Source organism: Muntiacus reevesi, chromosome 2 (genome assembly GCF_963930625.1).
Source record: "Muntiacus reevesi chromosome 2, mMunRee1.1, whole genome shotgun sequence".
NCBI classification, from domain to species: Eukaryota; Metazoa; Chordata; class Mammalia; order Artiodactyla; family Cervidae; genus Muntiacus; species Muntiacus reevesi.
In genome coordinates this window covers 170,610,824-170,634,311 of record NC_089250.1, presented here as the reverse complement: position 1 = coordinate 170,634,311, position 23,488 = coordinate 170,610,824, and the positions used below count along the sequence as shown (strand labels likewise).

Sequence of the window (23,488 nt, the reverse complement as noted above, 5' to 3'; positions counted from 1 at the left end):
GTATGGGGTTTAGATTGTTTGGGATAAAGGAAATCAGGGCCCCTCCATGAGTCACGCACATCCCTGGAGCTGACGGCTTAATAAAATTTCAGTCAAAATCCATCTCCATCTGCATTTTAGAGGTTTTGCTTATACAGTTATTTTCAAAGTGGAAAAACGTAGTTCATAGACTAATGCCCAAAAGAGCCACATCTAAGTAGAAGACACTGAACCATGAGGCGTGTCGTCCTCGTGGCAGGAAGCAAGGCCACGCGTAACTCACACAGGCACGTCTCTCCTCTCTGCACGCGGAACGGCAGCGAGATGGCCTGTCGCATGAGAGGTGGGAAATGCCAGCGCCCTAGTGAGCGAAGGCTTACCTGTGCTGGAACTGCCTGCGTTTCCTCCCGTCTCTCCCACCTCAACTGCTAGCTGCTGCGCCCCTTTCCTGACCAACACCAATCTTCTGGAGCCTTAGCCACCCAGCGCAACAGGCAGGGAAAACTCCATGAGGATAACATGTGCCTCAAGTACCAAGAGAGTCTAAGAACATCGCAATGGACTCAGCCTTCTGTTTAACACATGCCTGGCAGAGACCTAAAGGAGCAACTGTTTTTTCAGTATGTTAGATTCAAAATTCAGTATGTTAGAATCAAAAATACTACTGAAATGTTCATGGACTTCTGGATGTTCTCAACTTATTTAAGGACTAAATCAGTATTTTTAGTGCAAAGATTAGAGTAAGTTGTGATGTGTAACACAACCCAACAACACCATCCTGCTCTCTGCCAGGCTGCCTGTCCTTGGACAAGTAATGAAAGAAATCCGCTGAGAAGTCCCCTTCCTGAGAGGCTCCCAGGTACTACGTTGCTGGGACTGACACAGCTCCTGAATCTGCAGATGCCGGCACGGACACAGCCATTTCACCAGGGCCCAGCTCAGTGATGCTCAGAAAAAGGCCTGCAGCACAATTTTCTGAGCTGTAAAAAGATCTTCGGCCAGTGAGGGGAGCCATTGGTTTGGTCTGTGAGTGGCTCTAAATGCTGGTGTGGTTCAGATTCTCAAGTTCCTCACTCTCTGAAGACTGTCTATTTCTTAACTGCAAGATGCCCACAGATGATGAAAAAGAGATGAAAAGTGGGGTAGTTACAGTAACTACACGCCTAACATCACTATAAAGACACACTTTTTTATACAATTATTTTTAATTGAACTTGAAGATGTTTATTACGTTCTATTTTTGGTGGAAAAAAAAGGTCACATATGTTATTTAGCACAGCCTTGTGAAATACACAAAGCGTAACTGGGGATGAGCATTTTCTCCTCCTAGTCCGTTTCTGAGGACTAAATCCTGAACTGCTCCGCTGGAGGAAGCCTTCCTGCAGTGGGTGGGCACCAAGTCTAATGTTCATTAATTTTCTCCTTTCAGTATAGGCAGCAACTCCCCATTTTCTTTCAGTTCCTAAAAATAAAGAAGGAAACAGTATCATGCATACATATATATAGAAAATAAAAACATCTATACAATGGCAGATGGCATCTCTATCAGAGAACCCAAAGAAACACCTCACTGGATGCGAATTCCAGTCCACCAGCACACTTTTAGGGCACCGCCCTAAAAACTGGCACACTATCACATTACAAAATTAGAGTTAAAAGATGTTTGAAAATCCACAGATTTTTCAGCATTAGCAAACACAGCAATTGGAGCAAAACAGTGAAGCTTCCTATTTAAACAATAGCAATTAACAGGGAAAATGAACTTTAAGTGATTGAAGAAACATCAGGTCTACTCAGATACAATGCGCAGGACACCTGCTCCCTACAGGTAGTAAAGAGGCTTCACAGTTTCAATGCAACCTGGAAAAGCCGGGCACTGATATGTAAACACAGAGGCCGGAAGCCAGTAAAAAGCTGAGGTATTCACAAAGGGTTTGTGCCTATCTTTCTCTTTCAGATCTAAAACTGGAACAAGCCATCAGGTTTAAAATGTGACGGTGGAGGATAAATAAGATTTTCTAGTCTAAAATAAACAATTTGACAGAACATTTCAGGTTATTCTTAAGCTTCATGAACATCAATCAATAAAACCACTAAAATCCACTGGCACTCTCTCTGGATTAAACCCAGACAGGCAGTTCTTGGGATCTTGTACCCATTTAACAAGCAAACATCTGGAGACATCAAGAAGCCATGCACGACCTCGGAGCACACGACTCGGAGGCAGCCGGCCACGCAGCTCAATGGGTGGGTGGGTGGGTGGGCGGGCCCGGCGTGGGACCGGGACCCAACAGCTCCCTGGCCAGGAGGGCGCACACCACTCCCCCAACTTCCCTGTGTTTCCTCGCCTGCTGGGAGGGTAATAGGCAGTGACGTACGGGAAGCACCTGACTCTCAGCTGATTCTGCATCCCAAACTCTGCAATGCTGCAGAGCCACTAATGTTACCTCTCTGCATCCATACTAAGCTATCGACACTTTTATCCAGACATCACCACATAATCCATTCACTCATCATTCAACCAAACCAGCACTCACGGCTCCTGCTGAGGAAGCCAGGGGTGAGCCGTCAGCAACACAGCTAAGACTGTAACTGACGTAAAGATGGAGCGCTGCCCTCTGCCAGAAGAGACCAACACAGCACATGACATCAAACCCGTTATCTTTTCACAGAACACTGTCACCAGTATCACAAACTTCCAGACGTGTAAGTTCTTAGCAGGAGAACACAAGAAGTCACGTAACACACACTGTTACACACCTAAAAGAAGCTGCCCACGCAGCTCAGCTTCAGAGTGAAAAGAGACATCGTGACTGCATCTTCCCCAGGGCTGCAGTGGCTGAGGGACAGGCCATAAACCTTCAGACAAGAACAGGCTCGGGAGTGTCTGGGCTCTGAACACTGCCTGTCTCACACAAACAGATACAGAACAACAAATGCAGACCGAGTTTTGCTGCCTCAGGGCTGTTCACAGCTACTATGTTAGATGTTTTCTTCCCTCCAGGAATGAGAGTTTACTGGGGAAATGATTCACTGGCTTCCTCAAGAAGTGTGACATCAAACCTGGAACTCAGCAGGAGACAAAACCTGGGCAATGAAACCGCAGGACCGCAGCCCTGTGACCTGGAAAACCTGCCGGCACTCAGTGCTAAAGACCCCAGGGCTGGGCCAGAGCTCTTTCATGGGATGACGGCATCAAGTCAAAAACTTACAGAGGCATCAGCAACCAGACAGCAGGTTATAAGACAACCAGGGGCAGCAGCACTTACTACTTGCTTTCCACTTAAAACATCAAGGACCTGACCTCAGATAAAATCCCCTAACTGGCAAGGCCGAGGAGGGCCTGAGCCCGGGCAGCACCACTCACCGCCTTCCATGAAGGCTGGCACTCCTGCAGCTGAGCCCTCACTGCTGCCCAGGCCTTCCTGCGCCCAGCAATGCCACCATCCCCTATCGCTGCGATGCCAGGGGAGGGCCGGGCTCCAGGGAGGCTTCGAGGATGTTAAAGCTGCAGCTGCCCCCTGTTGTCCTGGGCTGCTGAGGAGAGCTCCAGATACATGGGTGCTACCAGGTGAGGGGCCCTAGGTTCTGGATTTGAAATCCTACAAAGTCATGTCTGTTTAAAATTCACTTCGAATTTACTTAAAGCCAGTATCTAACAGAAGCAAAAGATATTAAAAAGAGGTGGCAAGAATACACAGAAAAACTGTACAAAAAAGATCTTAATGATTCAGATAACCACGATGGTGTGATCACTCACCTAGAGCAAACATCCTAGAATGTGAAGTCAAGTGGGCCTTAGGAAGCATCACAACAAATAAAGCTGGTGGATGTGATGGAATTCCAGTTAAGCTATTTCAAATCCTAAAAGATGCTGCTGTGAAAGTGCTGCTCTCAATATGCCAGGAAATTTGGAAAACTCTGCAGTGGCCACAGGACTGGAAAAGGTCAGTTTTCATTCCAATCCCAAAGAAAGGCAATGCCAAAGAATGCTCAAACTACCACACAACTGCACTCATCTCACACGCTAGCAGAGTAATGCTCAAAATGCTCCAAGCCAGGCTTCAATAATACATGAACCATGAACTTCCAGATGTTCAAGCTGGACGTAGAAAAGGAAGAAGAATCAGAGATCAAATTGCCAACATCCGTTGGGTCATAGAAAAAGCAAGAGAATTCCAGAAAAAACATCTACTTCTGCTTTATTGATTACGCAAAGTCTTTGACTGTGTAGATTACAATAAACTATGGGAAATTCATCAAGAGATGGGAATACCAGACCACCTGACCTGCCTCCTGAGAAATCTGTATGCAGGTCAAGAAGCAACAGTTAGAACCAGACATAGAACAATGGACTGGTTCAAAATTGAGAAAGGAGTACTTCTCAAGGCTGTACATTGTCACCCTGCTTATTTAACTTATATGCAGAATACATCATGAGAAATTCCAGGCTGATGAAGCACAAGCTGGAATCAAGATTGCAGGAAGAAATATCAATAACCTCAGATATGCAGATGACACCACCCATATGGCAGACAGTGAAGAGGAACTAAAGAGCCTCTTGATGAAAGTGAAAGAGGAGAGTGAAAAAGCTGGCTTAAAACTCAACATTCAGAAAACTAAGATGATGGCATCCAATCCCATCACTTCATGGCAAACAGATGGAGAAACAATGGAAACAGTGACAGATTTTCTTTTCTTGGGCTCCAAAATCATTTTGCGGATGGTGACTGCAGTCATGAAATTAAAAGATGCTTTGCTCCCTGGAAGAAAAGCTATGACCAACATAGACAGCATACTAAAAAGCAGAGACATTACTTTGCCGACAAAGATCCATCTACTCAAAGCTATGGTTTTTCCAGTTGTTGTGTATGGATATGACAGTTGGACTATAAAGATAGCTGAGTGCCAAAGAATTGATGCTTTTGAACTGTGTTGTTACAGAAGATCCTTTAGAGTCCCTTGGACTGCAAGGAGATCAAACCAGTCAATCTTAAAGGAAATCAGTCCTGAATATTCATTGCAAGGACTGACGCTGAAGCTGAAACTCCAATACTTTGGCCACCTGATGCAAAGAACTGACCCCTTGGAAAAGACCCTGATGCTGGGAAAGATTGAAGGCGGGAGGAGAAGAGGACGACAGAGGATGAGACGGTTGGATGGCATCACTGACTCAATGCACATGAGTTTGAGCAAGCTCTGAGAGTTGGTGATGGACAGGAAGCATGGTGTGCTGCAGTCCATGGGGTTGCTAAGAGTCAGACACAACTAAGCAACTGAACTGAAAGCCAGTCCAACTAGAAAATCCATCATCAAACACGCAGAAGAAACAGAGTCCTTGAAATACACTGACAACCTGACAGAGGTCTCCAGTTTCCCAGCATCTGAGAACCAGTGGGGGACCTGGAGATGACCTCACCCAGTCCTCAGGCCTCAGGGGCACAGCTAGCAGGGCCAGGCCAGCACTGTGTCCCAGGCCCCCGGCCCGTAGCCCAGCACTCTTTACTCCATCACCGAGTACATGTGAGTAAGGCAACTGAAATGACACCAGAAAGTAATCTAATTATAGCGATATAAATGTAGCAGGGCAGGAGAACTTCAGAAGCAGATGCAAAGCAATCATTTCTGGCTGAAGAAACCTAAGATTCACAGACAAGAGGAGCCTGAAGGATACAGATGTGGACTCTGCACGGAAACCCAAAGTAGAGACAGTGGAGAAAGAAGCTGAAACACGGAAGAACAGTAGAGTGAGAGTGAATCAGGGCTGGAGCCTAGCCACACCCAGAGCTGCTCTGAGCGCCGAGTCTCTCTGCGGACCCTGGCTGGCAGCTCCTCAGAGCCAGAGCAAAGGACCTAGTGGGTAGGCAAGGCCGTACAGTGAGGGGCTGACTCTGACTGGCTCAGGTGAGAGGTAAGAGACAAGATATTCTTGGCGGAGAGATGGTAGCTCTGGGCTGGAGCGATCAGACACAAGGCCAGAACAGGACACCAAGGACGAGTCCAGTGAAACGACAGTTTTCATACACGCTCAGGCTTTCATTCCTCCAGGCTCCCAGTGATTCCTGACCTCACCTTAACAATGTCCAGTCCTCCGACAAGCTCCCCCTTCACATACAGCTGAGGGTATGTTGGCCAATTGGAGTAAGCTTTTAATCCTTGCCGAACCTACAGAAACAACAGGAACCCTGAAATCATCCTATCAGATTAGAATAAATGACAATCCTGATGGTTAAAACTAAGACAAAAGACAAAACCTAAAACACAGAACTTACTTCTTCATCCTCCAATATATCAAATGTCTCATATTCAATCCTACAAAAAGGAGACAACATTTTAACAAGAAATACAGTTTTAGACAAAAATTATAAACTGTATTTGGTGTTTCAAAAACAGTCAAGAAAAGTAAAACTGTTTTGTTGCTAACAAAATTTGGGGGAAAACAGAAATTATTTTACTTCTTTATCTGTCTTGTACTTGACAGAATAAATCATCCCAAGATACAAATTTTTCTGGATTTTCTGCGCTTCAGGAGGACGGAACAGCCCTGCAGCGCCCAGGGATGGGGGCTGGGAGTTCACCAGCTGGGGGACACACTCCCACCAGCTAGCCCTCTGGAAATGAGCCTTCCACAGAGCATGACTTACTTTAGAACACACATGCTATTTCCACGATGCATACAACCAGTGAAAGGGTTGTGGCTTTATGCCGTGTAATGAACGCTACTTGTATAAATGAGTGAAAATTCAACATCTACTCAGGAGGATTTCATTACAAGGTGGTCAAGGAATTAGTAAGCATGTGTGACTGGATCCCTGCAGGAAGACTGTGAGTATATGTGCAATTTCAAAACCTGGCCAAAGAACACCACATATGAAAAAAATAATTTTGCTTTCCATAAAACCAAAGCCATTTTCATAGGGAAATCCTGTTTACTTAATATACAAGTTCCAAAGAAAATGGTCCATAATGCAAGAAGGAGTCAAAAAAAGAACTTGACAGGATAAATCAACAAGCATCAAGAAAGTAATGTTTGGAAGAAGAGCAAAAAAGATTAAAAAAAGAAAAACAGAACCACACAGTGTAAGCCTCCCTTCAAGTTGAACTAAAGAGGCAGATCTCCTAATTGACACAATATTATAAAAATACTGAGTTCTGGAACTGCCCACTGATATAAGGGCTCTAAGAAATGCTGGGCCTACATGTACACAGGTACACCTCCTCAAGTCCCCTGTAAAGGGCGCCTCCCACACCCCAATGCACACTGGGTGCTCAGCTCCTCAGGGCACACGTGTCTTTCCTATGGAAGGAACAGACAAGAGCAAGGATGGAGGAAAGGAATAGAGCGCTAAAAGCACTCCCCCCCCCCCCCCCCCATATTCCAACAGCTCCAGTAGGCACAGTCTTCCACGTTAACAGACCCTGGGAGGTGTTCAGCCAGCCTGGAGTCGGGAGGGTACTCTGTCCCAAAGAAGCTCCCTGCTCTAGGGGAACCGGTGCTTTCAATCCAATCCAATCCAATCCAATCCAGTTTAGACAGATACGGGACAGAAAGTAAGTGATGGAGACTTCCCAGCAAACACTCAGGCTGTAATGGGCCCAGAACTGTCCCATCCTGCTCTCAGAACCCCAGGGCACTGGCCGATGCTAAGGACAGGCGGCCTGAGGGTGACTCACGGGAGACGTGGCAAAGGGAAGGACGTGACCAGAGGAGAGCCAGCCTCTCCTGCAGCCCAGGGCGGGGTGAGGACGGGGCAGCTGGAGGCCAGAGGACAGCAGCAGCCAGACTCTCCTCTGTGAAGTGTCACAGTCACCTGAATAGAGCGACTGTTCCTCTTTTGTCCTGAAAGCTGCATCTGGGGCTGTGTTCCTCCACCCAGCCCAAGAAGGCCCACACACTTCAAAGGTGACTTTCCCTGTCAAGTCATAGGGTTGGAGAGTCTATCTAAAGCTACAGTTAGAATCCTTATAATAAAAGAGGCAGTTGAGAAGTAATAAGGAAGAAAAATAAGCAAAAACACTGGACAATACAGAACATGAGTTAAGTATCTCTAAATAAGTGGTTTGACCACAATTTCAGTTTTCTTACCTGGCAGCTTCATCGCTGAGATCAGAAGCACGAGCACCACAATCTAATTTGCTACATAACAGATCCAGATAACGGACCTTCTTGTGCTTCCTGTTTCACAAACTATTTGGAAACTAGAATTTTTTTTTTTTTTAAAGAAAATTAAAAACCTGTAATACACTTTCCCTAAAATATCTTTATGCATGCTAAGAACTCAGTAATTTTCCTCTGGGAAAGTAGACAAATAGTTATTTCAATGGCTGCCAAAATACCTCCTTTATGTTACCAATAGGTTGGCATTGGTCAAAAAAATTCTACTGTGGTCTAAGTTAAAGCATTCACAAAATGCTACAGCAAAAACAAACATAGAAATATATGAACAGATGTAACAACTAAGAAGAATCAGTGTCAGAATTGAAAACTTAGAACTTCTTAAATACACCCTCTGAAAACAAGATTTACTTACCCAGTACTATTTAGTATTTCCAAAATCTGTCTGCTGAAGCCACACTTAGCTTCCTACATTTAGAAAAAAACACAAACTTTAGGGTACACCACATGCCCACACAGCCCACAAGCACAGCCCTGTCTGAGGCTCTGTCCAGGAGACGGCACTGCAGAAGACGGCCAGCTCCCAGGGCCTCCTCGTACCAGAGCCGACGGAAGGATGAAACCTGCCCCTTCAAGAAGGACCCATCCAGATGTCACCTCAGGCACGCGGCCCCCAGCCTGACTTGGGCTTGTCAGCACTGGAGATGACTGTGTTCTGACACTGTCACCCTGTGATCAAGAACCGCCTGAGTCAAACCCTGCTGCCTCTGCTCCACTTCACGCAGACCCACAGCCGCAACACCTCCTTTCTGCAGTTGTTGGGATCATCCTTTTCCTACTCCCACTTTTTAAACATATGTTTACATTATGGAGTACCAAACTTTTCTGAGGTTAAAGGAAAGTCTAACAGTTTTTTTTTCATGCCAGAAGATCCCAAATCCCAGTCCTATAGAGAAGACTTGGCCCCATGTAAACATCTTACCAGCACTCACAATTCCATTCCCAGAATTCATGATTACTTCCTGGGCTTCCAGGAACAAAATATAAAAATCTGCTTTAAATAACCGCCAAGAAGGAAAAAAAAAAAAAAAGGTGACTGGGAATTATTAACTTCCTCTACTTTGTTTTAAAAAATACAGTGAAGCAGTCAAGGAATCCAGGTCCTAATCTAGTGACCCCAATCTGGTAAAGTGTATATCACCACATCTTCCTAGTTACTGTTACTTCCACTGTAACAGCTATGTTTACTAGTTGTATAAGCTGTACTACTTATATAAATTTCCCAGAATGACCCTGTCCATCCACTAGAGGGGACACTGAAGCTCTGGGGCGAGTGGCTTGCCCAACACACCCCACTGGACAGGTGAGGCAGATGGAACGGCAGAGTCGTGACCGCCTCCGCCCAGCCTTCCAGAGTTCTACTGTCCTCTGCCCAGCCCTGCCCACCTCAGCACCTGGTTAGAACAAAGGAAGGTAACAGAGGCTGGCTTCTAGAGATCACCAATCTAATTCAAATACACAGGTTAGATGGTTTTGATCAACTTATCAGTGGGGGTGAGCTATCAAACTTGGTATTCAGAATGATGCACAATCAGTACAACTTTCATCCATGGGCGCGACAAGAACCACCCAATTACAAATAAACACTGTCAAACCGTTCCACTCATTCATCAAACAAGTTCTGAGCCCCCTAGATGCAGCCCTGCATCTTTCTCCATCGCCAGCACTTTAGACCATGGTCCAGAGCTGCAAACCAAGAACTGTGAGGTTCTCAGCCCCGAAGTGCACGCTCTGGGAGTAGATAGCAGCTAACGGAACCCGTCCAGTGCTAGCAGTACTGACCACATCCGCTGACAAAGTTTGGCAGCAGAAAGAAATACACCCTGCTGAGATGCTGATGATAAAGTCAAGGAAAATGTAGATTACTTTGTTTGATCTCCATAAGCACCAATTAAGGCCTGGATAACTTCCTGCTACCACTACAGCTTCATTAGCTAAAGCTAGGAAAAAAAGATTTAAGTGTCCCCTTGTTGCAGATGTTAACATCAAAAGAAATTACAAATAAAACCATTTTTGAATTCTTTACCTGTTTGTTTCCTTTCATAAAGAGCATCACAGAAGCTTTATTTGTCAGTACTTTGAGCCTGAAGAGAGAAAATTGATATGAAAGGGCTCAGCTCAATTATTAAACACCACTTTCGCTCCGCTTCACGGGTACCGTGCACATTTGAGGGACGGCAGGATGAGAGTTCACAGCACTGAGTGTATTAAACAAGCAAATGCACTGACATTTCCCTTTATTTCACTGTCTCCCTAAGCCACTGTAAAACACAATATGGCTTTTTAAGGCAACAAATGTGCCTTCAAATTGCAAATTTAAGCCCATCAACTCACAGAACTAAAAAAAATAATAACCAACTCAGTAAGGAATTGCTCAATAAGGGACATACAGACTGAGCCCGCCTGGAATTTCCTGAACTAGACACGTGTGTCCTTTCCCACCATGAGGCCAGCACAGCCCCACACTCTTCATGGCCACAGGGTCCCACCTGGGGGGAGACGCGCTCAGCCTCACTTGCTGAAGTCTAATGCTCTCCTCTCAACTTTATACCATCTTTCAAACCTCCTGATCTAGCTTGCTGTCCAGAACGCTGACCATCTGCACACACCCTGGAGCCCACAGCGGATCCCAGGACCCACCCGCATCAGGACCAGGGGCCCCGCGGTGGTCACCACACCGCGTTGGTCACCGCACCGCGTTCTCCTCCTTCCACGTGCTCTGGAACACTCACGGCTCCAAATCTCCTCCGAGAAAAAAGGTCTCACAAATGAAGTAGACAAATCAAGCACAAAGCTGCGTCACACACACTTTCACATGGTGCTGTGGAAGCCAATTTTCAGAAGCCCCCTCTCACCTGGAGCTCCAGCTACTGGGATCCAGGGAACCGAAACAGGTCCATCTGTCCCACCACAGAGACGTGGCCAAGGCCAGGAACTTGGGCTCCGACACTGCGCTTTCCAGGAGCCCTTTAAATTATGACTCAAAATGTACTGACTATTACTTTCTATATAATTCTAACCAGTCATCTTCTGGTGCCTGAACACAGCACATTAGGAAAGAGTGGTCTAATGAAAACAGGGATACAAACAGCAAAGGTGAACTCAACACAGAGGAAAATAAACTAAGAAAATACCAGTGTGTCTGGAGACAGTCTTCCGGGGCCGCGCCCTCCTTGAGCCACTCAGGCTACAGAGCACACCCTGGCCCAGGAGACGAGTGCCACGGGGCACGCAGCTGCACCTTCCCGTCAGGGGGCCCGCCATCTGAGAGGGGCCCGCCATCTGAGAGCACGTGGCACCTCCAGGTCAGCTCGGCACACACGCCAACTATGAGGGGCACTGTACTAACCAAAACAGCCAAGTGAACACTTGCAGGAAATCTTAAAATGTTGAATGAGAAGAAAATTACGAGAGAAAGTTTTACCTTATAAACTCAAGCACCAACTATGAATGGTTGATACGCTGCTGTATTTCAAAATAAATTGCTTTTTAATCCTCTACATTAATATTTATTATAACTATTTATTACAATTAACATTTATTAAAATTAAAATCCTACAGACCCAAGTCCAAACTTTCTATAAGATAAAATCTTTAAAAGCAGATTGAGACCCTTCATAAGACAGCAGTTTTACAGCTCCAAACAAAAGGTCCTTGAATTTTAAGCTACCACGGTCCTAAGAACGGCAATGAGAAATCCCAGAGTCTCCACACGACTTCCATGCTCAGCCTCTGCCTTCCGCATTCAACACGTCTCACCGAGCTCTACCAAGATGGAGACAGCAGCCGGCCCGAGGCCGCCATGCAGGACACACGAGAAAGCTGAAACCGAACACCAAGACTGGAGGCCAGCTCCAAACTGCAGAGAGCTAAAATCTGGTCATTTCATGGTGACAGTGACATTTCTACAAAAACCAAGAATATCCTCCACATAATCATTAAATTGGTGCAAAATTTTCTCCAGTCCAAATGAGATCTTTCCAAGTTTGCATGGTTAAGTCTGTAACAATTATGACCTTGGCATACAATAGCAAACCTCTGATTTCTACATAGAAAGAGTAGTACAAAAATGAAAACTCAAAAATTTTTTTTTAAATAATAGCAGACTGAAACTTTAAACACACTTACCTTTCCTCTAACTTGGGGGCTTTGGGGCAAATCGTATCTAGTTCTTTAGATGCTTCTAGCTCCTAAAATAAACATATTTTATTTATACATTTATTATAACAAATCTCCTCGGGCATACCATTATATAAAATATTAATGAATCACCTATTAGTGAATTCATGGGAGTGAATCAGAAATATTTTATTTATTCCAGATTCAAAAATGTAGATTCTACAAAAATGTATACTTTTGATTTAATACAGCACTTATAAAAGTATGCTTAAATATGAAAATACCAAACTGGTGGCTCAGTGGTAAAGAACCCGCCTGACAATGCAAGAGACACAAGTTCAATCCCAGAGTCAGTAAGATCCCCTGAAGGAAGAAACTGCAACCCACTCCAGTATTCTTGCCTACGAAATCCCCATGGACAGAGAAGCCTGGTGAGCTGCAGTCCATGGGGTCGCAAGAGTCAGATACAACTTAGCGACTAAACAACAATAAACATGAAAATTCTTTACAATGGTCTTCTCAATTCTAACCTTAATTATATCAAGTCCTCCTATGAGCTCTCCAGAAACATAGAGCTGGGGATAGGTGGGCCAGTTGGAATAGGTTTTGAGGCCTTGACGAACTTCCTCATCTGAGAAGATGTCAAAACTGCTAAACTGAATATTATGTTTGTTAAGAATTTCCACCATCTGCTTGCTGAAACCTGCACAAAGAAAAAGAAAATAAAGAAATTTATTTCTCTCTCTCATGTACACACAATTTTATGTTAATTCAGAGTGTACACTACCTACCGAACACAGACAATCTGCCTCTATTTTACCAATAATTTAATCAGCTTGGCTGACTAGTGTGTAAGGAGGAAACCAATTCCAAGAACCCCTTCTCTGACCTTGAACCACACTATATGTTCAGGTATGGCGTAACTTTTTAACGCACTTGTGGGTTTTTTAAAAAAGTGTGTCTTTTTATCCAAGTTCCTCTTCAATATTAGGTACATTTTCATAGTAGGGGAAACAGTGCCAGCCAACAGCACAGACCTCAAGCCCAGGCAGCCAGCTCCGTTCACCAAGCGGAGGCCCACTGCAGGTCTGGAGGCCACCTCCCCCTCCCTGCACTTTGCTATCAGTTGGGAGACTGACCTGGACACCCAGACAGTACCCCCGCCCCCAGGCCCTGCTGTCCTGTGAATCTGTGAGAACCAGCACTAGGTGGAAGAGAAAACTCTACAACTGCTATTTTCCACTACTACTGGACCATGCTCGGAAACCCAATTCTGTCTGGCTTCTATTGTCCTTTTACTACTTCCTGTGTATCCATTCCAATAGTTCTCAATTTTCATCATCCCTCAATGGAATAAATTAAAAATCAAGAAAGTAGTATGTTCTCTTTTAGTCTAGAATGACACAGCGCACTGAATTTCAAAGCTATCTCCTCCACTGCTGTGTATGAACTGTCAATAGACTGACAGTATCCTTTCTCATCCAGTGTCCTTACTTGACAGTTTCTTTTCTAAAACTATTTATATTCCCCAAAGCATGTAATATGATTTCTTTTTTTTTTAACCACACTGTAGTGACAATCTTATGTTCCATGATTTTATTACACTTTTGTGACACATTTTTGTTCTGTACTTTTTTGACATCATTTTCTTATTATGACATTACTACTGAAGAATAAGAGTGTGCATATCAGTCTTTTATAAACCTATTTAGTCTTGTCTGAAAAGAGGGTATTTTTCTTCCTATAAGCTAATTCTTCCTGATTGTTTTTCAACACTCTGTACTCCACTCTTTCACATTCCATCATTCTTCTTTCCAAACAGTCGTAATCCACTGGAAAATAACCTACTCTTCAGATTAATTCCTAGAAGGTAATAGCATCTGCAATTATTTTTAAATAAAATCAAATCATGAATAGGCTTTACCTGATGTCATGCAAAAGCACTTCTACTATTAAAACGTGGATCTATTACTGAGTTCCAGACATTTTTAGATCTGCCATTCACTGAGATGAAGCACCAGTGTTTATTTGTATAGCATGTAAGTTGCTTTTCCTACAACTGAAGTGTTAAGTTCATGTACAGCCTGAAGTAAAACACTGATTCTGAAATTTTTTCATTCATCTGGGAGTTCATTAGTAAACAGCTAACGGCTGATTGCTGATGGTTATTCTGTTGCCAATATATTAACTCATTTCTACTGTAACTGACTGAGAAAAAGCTTTATTTTTGCTTTAGGCAATTACATGCAGACTAGAGAGATTGATTGGTAGTGTTTCATTTTTAAGGGTTAAAGTGGCAGACTGGAAATGTTATGCTGAAGGATAAAATAGAAGGCTTTATTTTAATAACAAAATATTTACACACTTTTTTTTAAGAAAAATGCATGAATGCAGTAAAAATATTTAGAAGTAGAAAAACCATGTTTAACTGTTATAGAACCACCATTTTTCTCCACAATCATTTCCACTCATGACAGATGACATGAATAAGGAGCCTAACCGCCACATTTCATCACTATCTAACAACAATAAAGCCCTAAAGAATTCTTTGGAATCTGTAATGTTTCCATGTTTGATTTAAAAAGTAAAACCCAATTAGATGACTCACTGCAGGAGAAATTTCTGTACCATAGTTCAAATACCTTTTGCTTTACTAAAAGCTCTATTAGAGGAAACAGATATGAAAACTCACAGAAAACTTAATTAACCTGCAAGATCAAGGATTTATCATTCTGTTTTAAAAGATGCGCATCTCAGTGCTCCTCGAAAATCATCCTAGAGCACAACAGCCTTCTTTCCTGTCCTCCTGGGCAGCACAGAAAAAGGAAGTCTAACCCTCTGACGACTGAGACCCTATCAGCATGCCAGGCTCCTGAGACACTAACCATGCTACAGGTAGAGCCCAAAACCAAAAGTTAAGGCTGAGAAGACAGAGATGTGCAATGTGCAGGGGCTGGGCTGAGTCCAAGCAGATCCCCGGGCAGACCCTGAAACGGCTTTCAAGGTTTCCTTGATAGAAAGTTTAAGCGTTATTCATTCATGTTTTTCTGTTTTACTGAAAGCAAAGTGCGGACGCGCTAATCAAAAATCAAGTGTAGCTCTACTCCCACGGGGAGTTCAAAGGGAGTAATGCGTGTTAACGACAGCAGTGCCTTCAAAGTGTGGAAATACCAGCCACCTGAGTTCATGAGAGCTGATGGCTGTTCTCTTATAAAGAAGAGTTTGCCTAGGTCTCACCACTAACGTACCATCAGAAAAGCGAAAGCAATTTTCCAGTAAACAAGGAAGAGGGGAAGGGAAGAGGGTAAAAGTTGTGTACGTTCCTGTAAGAGGACCATTCCAAGATAAAGACAGCGCGCAGCGCCGCACACACAGGCAAGGGCCAACGGTCAGAGCAGCGAAAGTGAAGGGGCAGCAGGCACAGTCACGGCGGAAGACTCCTGATTAAGCCTCAACTAGGTGCTTGTGTAAAGAATACCAATACTCCAAAATAATCTATTTACTGTATGTGAAGAAAGACGTGCTGTCACAGAAACCAAATACTGGGAAACAGAAAAGCCTACTAAAACGTAGTTACAAAAATTCTACCAAACATATATATAAAAATAATAAGGAATGAAACTATGTTTATCATATGTATCTAAAAATCGTTTTTATATCTCCTAAGTATTATCTAAATGTATATAATATAGTGTATGTTATACTGTATAATATAGAGCAATAATATATTGCTCTGAAATGTTTCAAAGCTTCTTTTTCATTCTAACTCATTATTTGTACAGCCTTCTAAATGCCACTCAGGTGGTTAATATAAAGATGGCTAGAAATACCTCATACATTCAGCCTAATAAAGTACATGGTAAGCAGAAAAATGATTATTTTAAGTGTAATTCTATTTTATTTGAATAATCATTCAGCATCTGGATGGCTCTCCAAGGTTGACTCCGACCTTCTGACACTACCAAGGAAGAACTGAAGGCATGAGGCAGACTTGAAGCTCGAGGCATCAGGGCAGGCACAGCCAACAAGCGCCTGCTTGCCAGCATCTGGTCTGCGAAGCATTCCAGGACATCCCCTTCCCCTCTGCCGATTCAGACTACCTTCCCCAGCTGCAGTTTCACCACCTGCCAGTTTTACTTGCCAGGTAATCTCTTCATTCAGAAGAGATTAAGAGAATATCACTGCTCTGTTCCCAAAGAAGATAACACCCTACTGGTTTTACTGTGGGTCTACTATGTCTAACCTGTCACGCAGGTTCCTCCGTGCCCTAGAGCCAGTTCTGCATGGTTCGGGCCTGATGAAGGTCCTGACTAGGACCGACGGGACTGCTGCTGTGAGGTCAGCACAGAGCGTGTCAGAAATGGTGCTCCTGCGTGATGGAGGAGGCGGGCCAGGCGCAGCATCCATTAAAAACAGACAACGAACACGCAGAACCCATCTGCGGCTCTCTCTGGTTAACTTTCACACAGACTAAATCAGCCTTTCCGTACATAAACAGCAGGCAACTAACATGTAAATGCTGGCAAAGAAAATTTTCAAGCAGAACTAAGAAAGGAACCATTTCTTAGTAACTAAGACAGAATTCACCATGAAAACTTCACATTTAAAACTAGACTTTTTCGTAATTTAATGTGTAATTTGCTAACTATATAGGGAAGAATTTACAACTAACTTTATAGTGGAAGTTTGGCTGTATTTATAAAGTCACACTGGACAAGCAGTAATGATATTGATAACACATTTAATTTCCCTGCCACCTATCTTTAACAAATCCCTCCTGTGTAGTTGAAGCCAACACTCTTAGGTTCTCAACAGCATCAACGAAAGGCATTAAATGCTCAATTATGCAGCATAATAATGTTTCGCGAGGCACAGTAAAAAGAAAACAACATAAATTCAATACCAGAGGGGTCAAATAACTCTGAAATTTACTTAAGGACAAAACTCCATGTATATCTGAGGTAAGACAGTAAGAGTGACTATAAGCCACAGAATTAGGAATCTTTAAATCCCGAGAAGCAATGAACTGGAAATGACAGCATGGGTGAACAGTGTGATCAGACGGTGAGAGACAACAGGAAAGGCAAAAGCATACAGGGTAGACACTGGAACGCTACCGTAATTCCGTGCATTTCTGAACTGCTGAATCTGAACCATATGAATTAAAGGAGGCTGCCAAGAAAGAGAAGGTAAGTGTTAAGAGCCAGACTAGCTGAACAGACCAAAGCCTATTAATGGAAACAGCAATATGGTGGCCGGGACTCAGCCCCAACTCTGCTACTCCGTGGCTGAGCAAATCGCCTTCACTGGGAATTAGGCAGACAACAAAGGTTTTGAATTAGATGATTTCCAAAATGCCTTTTGGTTCCAACATTCTCCAAGTCTACACTGCAAACAAGTTCTCATCACCTAACTACAGAGTCCACTGGAAATTACAACCTTTCTGCTCTTCTAAGGGTGTCTGATCACAAGCATCGATATAAGCTGTCCAGCACAGCCTGCACAGAGCACGTGGTCTCAAGCCCAACCCCCGTGAGGCCATGGCTCACAGCAGCCCCTTACCGCAGCGCGGCTCCTGAGGAGTTCCCTTCATGAACAGCATGCAGGGGGCAGCGTGAATTAACTTCTTCAGGCGCAGGCTGAGGTCTTCCTTCGGGTGCTCACCACCACTTGGTGAGAAGGAGCCGCTAGACGCATGTCGCTGAACTTTTTTGGTCAACTCTGGGGCATGGGCACCATCTAATCGGTCGATTTTCTGAGAATTCTAAAATTAAAGAAGTCATTTAGAGTATGTGTACATTCCTTCATCATCTATTTTAGGCTCCAAAATTATAACAAGCACAAGTCCATAGCTCTAGCCAATATTTAAAGAGGTCAGTCAACACTATCACGAGAGAAATTTTTGAAAACTCAGATTACAAACCGCCTGCTATACATGTCAATTTTAGAAATAAATAGTTGGTTTCCTTTTTCCTTTTTGCAAACGCTGGGAAAGAAGCACTACTCCTCAAACCAGATCAGAAAGGATCTCCCCCCCACTGTGGTCAGGCTGTTATGAAGTATAAAGGAGGCACCTGGGGGACTATGGTGACACCCAGGAGTGCCCTGACACAGATTTGCACCCACTTCCTGAGAGAGTCACTAAGCAAACCAGAAGCGGCCAGATGTTTCATCATCTCCAGGCACAGGCCCCAACCAACCAACTTCCCAACCAATCAACTTCTGACCCAACTCAGGAAACATTTTGGGTTTACAGTCACGCATTCTGGTGGCTGGACCTCCACAGACCATGTCACTTTTCCAGGACCCCCAGGGCAAGCAAGTAATGAGACTACAAGACAGTGAAGGCGATGAGCAAGCGAACACCCCGTGCTCAGCAATCAGGGGAACCAGCACAGACGGCCCCGTGTTACTGACAAAGCGTCTCCTCCACCATGTTTATCCTTACCTTGAAAAACAGAAAGGTGGGAACAGAACTAATTTCATATTTTTCAGATACTTCAGGAACAGCTTCTGCTTCCAACTTTAAAATAAAAGAATTAAGCGTGATTATAAAAAGGTCTTTTCTTTTTAACTACTTCAACATGTAAATCAGTTTCACATGCATTATCCCTTCAGGTAGTTGACGGTTTTAAAGAGTACAGTACAAAAGTTTATGACACATTTACATTTAAATGAGACTCACTGGGCTGGCATGTCATCCACTGAGTCTGCGGTGTCAAAACAGGTTCAGAGGTTTTTATTTTGTTGCACATTTCAAAAGATGCCTGGAGGCTGTGAATAAAATTTTTGGTGCACTAGTGACCTAGTAAATTTTCAATCATATGCAGCTACTACTATATTGAAATCCATAAATCACTGACCCCAGTTATGTCATGATTACAGTGCTTATTTTCTGCCCACAGCAATTCTTGCTGTTTGCTCTATTGACTAATTTCAAGAGGCAGTACATCATGACTGACAGTTGCAGCCTTCTGCAAATTATGAAGCAAAAAGGAGTATTTCTTCAATAAACTATTGATGTCTGATAAATTTTACTTTTAACTCCTGAAAGGCTGCTGAACCCTAAGCAGATAGATATCTTGCTAGGTTACTTGCTTCTGGGTCTGTTCATACATTTGAATGCATTTTAAATAAGATGACCACATTCTATTTGAAAATTTCCTTGAAGCCCTTCAACAAGATCTGATGTGATATTTGACACATAAATTTAAATGTATTTAGTAACATGCTCTCTAAATAATGAGAATACAATTACTATAAGCTTTTTATGTGGACTTTATATACTTTGAGAAAAACCAAGATATATTGTGTTTTTCCCTCACAGGACTGTCAATGTAATATAAACTTTTAAAACCAATAAGAATCTGTATCCACATTATACCTATAGGAAATAGAGTTTACTGATAAATTATGTTATTAAAGAGTTTTAAATATATATACACTGTGTTTTTCCAAGAGTAAAAGATTTCCACTGGGCTTAAAATACTCTTTATCCAGAGCTTTAACCAATCCATTGTTTCTATCCATAAAAATGACCATGACACAGGGGGAGGCTATCCTATGTCTGTGGCTTGTGTCTTCCATCTCATATATTCTTGGGTGCTCTTTTACCGCCTTAATTCTATTTTATTTAGAACACCCTTTTGAAACAATAGCTTAAATTATTTTCATTTTTAATGTGAGAAACCACATATATTTTAAAATCAATGTCAACTGTCCAATAAAACTGAAAAAAAGAACAAAGAGAAGGTTAAGCATTTGGAGACAGCTATTCAGAAGACATTCTTTCTAAAGTCTAAGGAACTTCTGTACCATATTCTTTCAGACAATTCCACACTAGACCAAAGAAGAGCAGAAAGGTGGTGACCGAGGCAGCACTAACATCTGATGAGTGCCCCCCACACTCTGGGAACTGGGCCAGGCTCAGTGAAGATCCCCATCGCTTGCACTCCGGGATTCTAACAGAAAAGTAATACAAATCAAAAAACAGGTGCTACTAAGTAAAAGCAAGATAACAGAGTCTTAAACAGAACAAAACAAGTCACATCCTGACTCATAAAATCAAATTCCTATATGCTTTTAAAAGCTGATCTCTTCTCATATTTCTGCTGGTTTCCAGTAGGGCCCCTTACTGACAACTCTTATGGGAAGCAAATGATGCTCTCAAAATTCCTGCTGAAACCAGGAGTATCACTACACGTGCCTCCCCTCAAATGAGCTCCCAGAAGACAGAGCTTAATAAGACAAAGGCAACAGTGACAGGCAAATCCTCCTGAGTCCAGACCAGGAGGGCCATTAAAGGCAAAGCCGCTCCCCAGAATAGCAAGGGCAGCTGAAGTCCGAAAACCTTCACAGCACTAAAACTCCTTGGAAATATTTCTGTTGGATGTAAAGCAACAGAAGATAAATGCATAAATATTCAAAACTTTTAATTTCAATTTTCTTCTGCATTCTGAAGTGACCAAAGACGGCCAACAAGAGCTACCTTCCTTGGAGGCCTGCTCTGCGCTATACACCAGACTTGTCACAACCTGGAAAGTAGGGGCCGTGTTATCATCTCAGCTCCACAGGGGCCAGGACAGAGGTCACTCCAGACACAGTTAATTAGCAGCTGAGAAACAAACCCATGTCTGTTTGATGACAAACCCTGTGCTTTTCTCATTATGCTACGGTTACCTTTTCTACCACAACAAATAAGAAACAGCAAATTTAAAAGACACGATTATATATGACTTCAGGACCAAACAGACATGGACATGTCCGGAATGGATTCCCAGCCAGAATGCCTTGAGGGAACCACGTGCTTCCTACACCGTGAATCTCAAACTCAGACCCTTCCCACCCAGGATGCTGTGTGTCTGTGGAGAGGGGAGGAGGGCAAGGGAGCACTACCGCAGCAGGATGAATCCAGAGGAAAGGAATCTCCATCATCTCCTTCGATATATCAGGGGTCCCCAAAGACCACCGTGATAGTAACGGCTAAGAGCTACGGTGTATTCTAGGCCAGACAACATTCTGAGTGTGTTCACATACTGGGTTCATTTAATCCTTACAGTGAGTGTGCGAGTGAGTGTTAGTCGCTCAGTCGTGTCTGACTCTGTACAACCCCATGGAGTGTAGCCTGCCAGGCTCCTCTGTCCATGGAATTCTCCAGGCAAGAATACTAGAGTGGGTAGCCAATCTCTTCTCCAGGGAAAGCTTCCCAACCCAAGGATCAAACCCAGGTCCTCTGCATTGTGGGCAGATTCTTTACCGTCTGAGCCCCAGCAAGGATCCTCACAGCAGGTGCTGTCATCACACCTGGTTTCTAGGTCACTACACTGTTGAGCGGGGGAGCGAGGCAGTCTGGCTCCAGGCACACTCCACTCTACACAGCCCTGTTAGCACCTCACCAGACCCAACGGTTCCTCCTTGTCTCCTCACTTTACTGACCTTTCAGTCCCACCCAGTAGGCATGACCACAGCTGCCTTCTCAGATTCCCGTCCCTTGGCTTTCCGTGTCTTTTCTTCCTCTAATTCCTGGACTGAGTGTCTGGCTTCTTCCTTCACCTTTGCCAACCACGACATTGCTGCACACCCCAGGCTTTGGTTCTGCACCTGCTTCTCTTACCTACACTCATTTTCCTAGAGTGGTCTCAGGCAACACCCTGGCTCTAAGGCTCCAGTATGGCACCGCCACCTAACCTCTACCCAGCACAAACCTCTCCTCTCACCTCCAAGCCACACACTCGACATGTGCCCACAGATCCCCACTAGATATTTCCCACTGCACCTGTTCCTCCCCAGGGCAGCCCCATCTCATTTAATCCACTGAGCTGCTCAGATCAAGAGGAGACAACCTTGACTGATCTATTTCCTCCACCCTGACATCCAATCCATCAACAGGTCTCCTGGGTGCCCCCTCTAAACTATAAGCCGACACAGATGACAACAGCATTTCAACAATCTCCCCACTAACGTCTGAGAAATCTCTTACCTGGCCTAGTCAAACAGCCTCCTAACTGGAAGACCTGCTTCAAGTCTGCCCCCTTACCACGTCAAACCATTCTCCACGTGGCAGCCACAGTAATCGACTTAGGAATCAAACTGCATCAGACTGAACTTGCAATAAAACCAAAATTCGACCACGGCTCACAAGGCCACGTGGCCCTCCCTGCCTCTGCAGCTTCCGGTCAGGGCCTCGACCCCTTCCCTCTTCTCCAGCCCCGCTGACTGCCCACTGCTCTTCTGAGGTCTGCACCTGCTAAGCCTCTACCTAAAGGCTCTCTGCTAGCTCTTCCAGTGACTGCCATCTTTGCGTTTTTTAACTCTCACTTGGTAGATACACCCTTTCAGCACAACCTACATAAAAGCACCCCGCCTACCCAAGACCCGCTCTTCACAGCCTGCCTGTTTATTCCTTTTGTTGAACACCATGCCACCTAAAATTACCTTGGTTCTGTGTTACCCATTTACTGTCTATACCCTTACTGTCCTGTATTCCCAATAACTAGCATCCTGTGTGGCATATAATTAAGTGTTCAAGAAACAGAATTCTGAACAAACAGTAGTCACTATTCCTAAGCCAAAAACACAAGTGACTACTTGCCAGTGGCAGCACTGAGGCTCCAAGGTAAAGGCAAGGATGAGAAAACTTGACATTTCAACGTAAATCAACTAGACTTCAAAAAAACAAGCAAGCAAACAAAAGCACCTGACATTCTGGGACACTGTTATACCTCATACAGGGCTTCTTTCTACTCTGTGACGTGCTATAAAAGGTGACTCTTTCAAAGTCAAATTTTTTGTTTGTCAGAAAGTCAAATATAAATTTCAAAATAGTATTTAAATGAACATTTCTAATAACTTTTTATAACAGTTTGCCAAACTTTACCCAGTAACAGCTAATAAACTATGTTATTTTTAAGATTTAACCATCCTACTAGAATTATCTGAGACACATTTTTATAGTTCCTAAAAAATGGAATCCTACATATGCTCTGTAAGACACCAAATAAACTGATCAATAATCTGACACACAGAAAAAGCAAGTTCAGATAGTCAGCTGATACTAGTTATCAGCTGAGACCAGTTAGCCGATGCTGATAGCAGTTATACAGCCAGTTAGCCAAAACCTAGTTACACAGCTAGTTGGCACCCTTCTGGAGACTGCCCTACATTTTCTGCTTACACTCACTAATCATACAGATTATTTAGAATTTAAACAGTGTA

At 43.7% G+C, this 23,488-nt stretch overlaps 1 protein-coding gene across 1 annotated transcript in view; it reads right to left on the bottom strand.

Moving 5' to 3' along the window:
• Nucleotides 1-1,169: 1,169 nt before the first annotated feature.
• The window catches only part of GLRX3 (glutaredoxin 3), a 31,163-nt gene continuing 8,844 nt past the window's right edge, over nt 1,170-23,488 (bottom strand). Inside the window, exons 3-11 of the mRNA XM_065923557.1 lie at nt 18,723-18,797; nt 17,837-18,038; nt 12,805-12,977; nt 12,284-12,345; nt 10,182-10,239; nt 8,511-8,563; nt 6,252-6,291; nt 6,052-6,144; nt 1,170-1,441 (exon numbers count right to left, since the gene is read on the bottom strand). Coding sequence (XP_065779629.1) covers nt 1,391-1,441; nt 6,052-6,144; nt 6,252-6,291; nt 8,511-8,563; nt 10,182-10,239; nt 12,284-12,345; nt 12,805-12,977; nt 17,837-18,038; nt 18,723-18,797 — 807 coding nt within the window. The 3' untranslated portion in view covers nt 1,170-1,390. The remainder of the gene's footprint in view (nt 1,442-6,051; nt 6,145-6,251; nt 6,292-8,510; nt 8,564-10,181; nt 10,240-12,283; nt 12,346-12,804; nt 12,978-17,836; nt 18,039-18,722; nt 18,798-23,488) is intronic.